The sequence below is a fragment of the Antennarius striatus genome, chromosome 4 (assembly GCF_040054535.1).
Source record: "Antennarius striatus isolate MH-2024 chromosome 4, ASM4005453v1, whole genome shotgun sequence".
Lineage (NCBI taxonomy): Eukaryota > Metazoa > Chordata > Actinopteri > Lophiiformes > Antennariidae > Antennarius > Antennarius striatus.
The window spans coordinates 10,575,586-10,580,013 of NC_090779.1; the positions used below are offsets into that span (position 1 = coordinate 10,575,586).

Here is a 4,428-nt window from a genome sequence, read left to right on the forward strand (position 1 = left end):
CATGCGGATATTTATTTTTCACGATGTTGACTTCACGGTGTCATGATCCTGTCTTGTTAAGTATTTATTTGTTTCCCTATGTTGCATGTCTTGTCTTCCTGTTTTATTTTGTGATCACTCACCCCTGTCTCTGTTCTGGGTTCTTGTTTGCCCTGCCCCCTCCCCGTCTGCGTGCACCTGATCCCTGATTGTGTTTCATGCACCTGCCTCCTATCAGCCAATCAACCTGAAACTCATGTTTTTGGAGGTGGGAGGAAGCCGGAGAACCCAGAGAGAACCCACGCAGACACGGGGAGAACATGCAAACTCCACACAGAGTAGGACGCAAACCCGGAACCACCTTGCTGTGCAGTGACAACGCTACCCACTGCGCCACCCATGAAAATATTCACTGTATGAAGTGGTTGACAACATTTTGTAATGAGAGTGGTGTTTGTTTATTCTGGGGATGGGAATGATGTTGATGAAGGTGTGAAGTCTGTTGTAATGATATGTCTGGAAAAAAACCCAACCCTAAACAAATAAATGTTATGAAATAAATGCAGTTGTAAAATACGTTTTACAATAAGCCTGCTTCACTCTATGTTATGTTGCCCCTTAAAAGCCAATACTGTACCTTGTATATAATGGTTTTTACATGCCATTTGCATTAGCACAAATAAACACTCCATCCATCTGCTCCTCAGCTGACCCATCTGTCAAATTTAGAAATCTGTGTGGCCCGTCAGTCAAAAAGTTTGCCCACCCCTTGATTAGACTATTTCACTGAGCCTTAGAGGCCTGTATTAAAGATCTATCAGGTCCAGAAAGCAAGATCAATGGGAGTACAAAGGAAACTGCATTTCCCAGGGAGCAACATCACACCTGGCTTATAAATTCCTCCACTCTGCCTGTCTGCTCTAATTTGGTGCAACACACCTGCACTGCATTGCAAGAGTCAGCTAACAAAATTTGTCTTTAGGCACACCACACACTAGCTGCTGTCTCAAGCATTGCAACAACACACAAAGTCAAGACCTGCAACTCAGAGGACTGACTTTGAAAACCACGAGGTGGATCTTGCTCTGCTGTGTAACACATTCAGCATCGGACAATGCTGCGAGTCAAGTGTCTGAGAGGAGGTTGCAGAGGAGCTGAAGCTATCCATCTTTTTGGAGCCATGGTTGGTATATTAATCATTTTCTTCTTTTTCCCCAAAACACATTCCCAACTCCCACTTTCTATATATTATTAAAGATCAGTTAAAATATTTTTTTCCTTCTGTCTCTAGAGTGAACAGCTAATTCATTCACAACAAATAATAATTTCCCTAACACTCCTGAATGATGCTAAAGCTTGTCTTGAAAGTCATGACCATTGCTAAAAACAGTTTCTATGACTACATTTTGTGCTTTTTTTGTAGAAGAGTAAGTGGTCACGTATTTAATCCAGGAGTAGGCAAACTGTTTGACTGATGGGCCACACAGAGTTCTAAAATTTGACAGATGGGCCAGCAGATGGATGGAATGTTTATATGTAGTAATGCAAACGACATGTAAAAACCATTATATAAATGGTTTGGACTTTTATGTAATTTTTCTAACGGGCAACAAAACACCTGCATTTATTTCATGAATTTAAACAGTTCAAACAAGTTTACTGGGCCGGACCACAAAGCCAAACAGGCTATAGATGGCCCGCGGGCTGTAGTTTGACCATGCTTAACAAAATCCATCACTAATTTCACTGATGAAAATAAATGAAGAAATGTCGTATTGGCACATCATTTAAAGAAGTTTTTTGTCCACTCTAGCTTGGCCGTGCATTGACTGGATGGACCCAGAAGGCCTTTCAGAGCAGTTCGAGTACTGCAGGTTCACAGGTGCAGGGTACAGTTGCAGAAGATTATGTCACAGAAACTAAAGGGCAAGATTGTCCTGTTTGCAGCTACAATGAATGGGACCCTCTTGAGGAGGTGATTGTGGGTCGTGCTGAAAACTGCCATGTACCTCCCTTCACTGTGGAAGTAAAAGTAAGTAATTGTTTTAAAATAGCTTGTAAAATTTGGACACTGTGTAATGTCCATGCTTATTCCTATATACCAAGTGATGTTTGTGTACACAGTAATATAGCTGCGAGACAGTGAATTTAATTTCATTTTGTCACACTTTAAACCTTTTAACAGGCCTGCATATATAAGAAGTACTGGCCCTTCTATCAGAAATATGGGGGCCAGTCTTTTCCTGAGAACCACTTGAAGACAGCCGTTGCTGAAATTGAAGAACTGTGCAACGTCCTGCGTCACGAGGGAGTCACTGTGAGGAGGCCAGAACCCATCGACTGGTCACAGGTGTACACAACTCCAGACTTCACATCATCAGGTAAAAAAAAGCCATAGCTGAGATATTACTCACTCTTTAGACTTTTTTCCCGATCACATTGATATATGTGTTAGCAGATTAATAAGATAAAAAAAACACACCATAAATACTTTTTGTTACTATTTTTACCAACATGACCACTCCTTCTCCTCCACCATCATTCAGAGGGAAATATTGTTTACTTATTTTTAGAGCTATTCATTTTGCATCAATAGCTGCAAGCGAATTTTGCCTGAACATATAACATCAGTCCATGAAATATGATGTATTGATATGATACAAGAAAAAAGGAACTATAACTGTTGACATACTTGCCCCTCCCCCATTTGGACAGTTACGAAGTTACTTAATAATGAACACTATTCACTTAGATTGCTTGAAATTCTCTTCATTGAGTTGTACGGCTCAGGGTATCACTGGCGTCACTCCAGGAGTGTACCCTGTCAGCTGGGATAGGCTCCAGCACCATGCGACCATGGAAGAAGCTGGTCTGAAGATGAATGAATGAATGAGTTGTACGGCATCACACTCTCATAAGCTAATTGTTTTAGAACTCAAAGTGTATTGTTGAATGTGTTGTAGGCATGTATGCTGCCATGCCAAGAGACATCCTTCTTGTAGTGGGAAATGAGATTATTGAAGCTCCTATGGCCTGGAGGTCTCGCTTCTTTGAATACCGAGCCTACAGGCCTCTGATCAAGGAGTACTTCAGAAAAGGTGCAAAATGGACCACTGCGCCTAAACCCACCATGTCCGATGACCTGTATGATCAGGTGAGCAGTTATTTTGCTAAATTAGTTTCAGATACTTCTATTTGGTCAAAATGTCACATGTTAAATAGGATTCTTATTCTTCACATAAATTTCATAAACATATGCAAATGTTCTTTGGTTCAACATCCTCATATTACCTTTAAGCTCTATCCTTTTGTTATTTGTTGCACTGTGTGCCAAGATATATATAGCAATGGCTAACTGCTAGAATGTATATCATTTTGTTGTGGTGTCATACAGGATTACCCCATGCAAACATTAGCAGACAGACACAAGTTGGCTGCCCAGGGGAAGTTTGTGACCACAGAGCATGAGCCCTGCTTTGATGCTGCTGAATTCATGCGTGCTGGGAGAGACATTTTTGTCCAGAGAAGTCAGGTGTGAAGGCTGTGAAGGCAAACTTGTAGCTGTGTCTGCTTTGTGAGAGGCAAATTCTTTTGGCTCTTGCTACCTACCTAACCACCTACCTACCTACTTACCTGTCTAACTACATATATATTTTTGCAGGTTACAAATTATATGGGAATTGAGTGGATGCGTCGTCATTTGGCTCCAGACTACAAGGTTCACACAATCTCTTTCAAGGACCCAAATGCCATGCACATTGATGGAACTTTTAACATCATTGGACCAGGACTGGCACTGTTAAACCCTGAACGTCCCTGTGACCAGGTACTGCAGATAGGAAAGGGTGCCCTGTTTCTTTTTCTTGTGCAGTGTTTGTTTTAAAGAGTGCTCTGCTATGACAACTGCTGATTGACTTTTTCTTCAGATTGACATGTTCTACAAGGCTGGCTGGACTATTGTTAAACCTCCCATACCCATGATTCCTGATGGTGGGTAGTTACATTACGACTTCCCTTACACAATCACATGCATTTAGTGAAAGACAATCTCTTTTAGGCCATCCAATGTGGATGTCCTCCAAATGGCTGTCCATGAATGTCCTGATGTTGGATGAGAAGCGCGTTTTGGTGGAATCCAGTGAAACCAGCATTCAAAAGATGTTTGAGAGTCTTGGTAAGTTCCTGTATTCCATGTTTAAAATTTGTCAACAGATAATTTGGATTAATCTGTAAGTGAATGGTTCATATCAAAGGTAATTCCAGACAATAACACCTATCTGCTTTGGAATGAGATGTAAATGTGATTTGTTTCAGGTATTACACCCATAAAAGTGAGCATTCGTCATGCCAATTCTCTGGGTGGTGGCTTCCACTGCTGGACAACAGATGTACGCCGCCGTGGAACTCTACAGTCCTACTTCTAATAACCTTTCCAGAAATAACCTGTCT

General features: G+C 41.2%; 1 protein-coding gene across 1 annotated transcript; it reads left to right on the forward strand.

Moving 5' to 3' along the window:
* The first annotated feature begins 1,044 nt into the window (after positions 1-1,044).
* On the forward strand, positions 1,045-4,428 carry LOC137594184 (glycine amidinotransferase, mitochondrial-like). Its single transcript, XM_068313498.1, has 9 exons — positions 1,045-1,162; positions 1,793-2,011; positions 2,165-2,360; positions 2,943-3,133; positions 3,374-3,511; positions 3,641-3,805; positions 3,906-3,969; positions 4,037-4,153; positions 4,294-4,428. The coding sequence occupies exons 1-9, from the start codon at positions 1,094-1,096 to the stop codon at positions 4,401-4,403; spliced, it is 1,269 nt and encodes a 422-aa protein (XP_068169599.1). The 5' UTR covers positions 1,045-1,093; the 3' UTR covers positions 4,404-4,428.

Excerpts from the sequence above, each read along its gene's own strand:
- LOC137594184 (XM_068313498.1), top strand. The coding sequence starts at position 1,094 with ATGCTGCGAGTCAAGTGTCTGAGAGGAGGTTGCAGAGGAGCTGAAGCT. Across the intron at positions 2,361-2,942 it reads TCCAGACTTCACATCATCAG|GCATGTATGCTGCCATGCCA; the intron begins GTAAAAAAAAGC and ends AATGTGTTGTAG. Across the intron at positions 3,134-3,373 it reads CCGATGACCTGTATGATCAG|GATTACCCCATGCAAACATT; the intron begins GTGAGCAGTTAT and ends GGTGTCATACAG.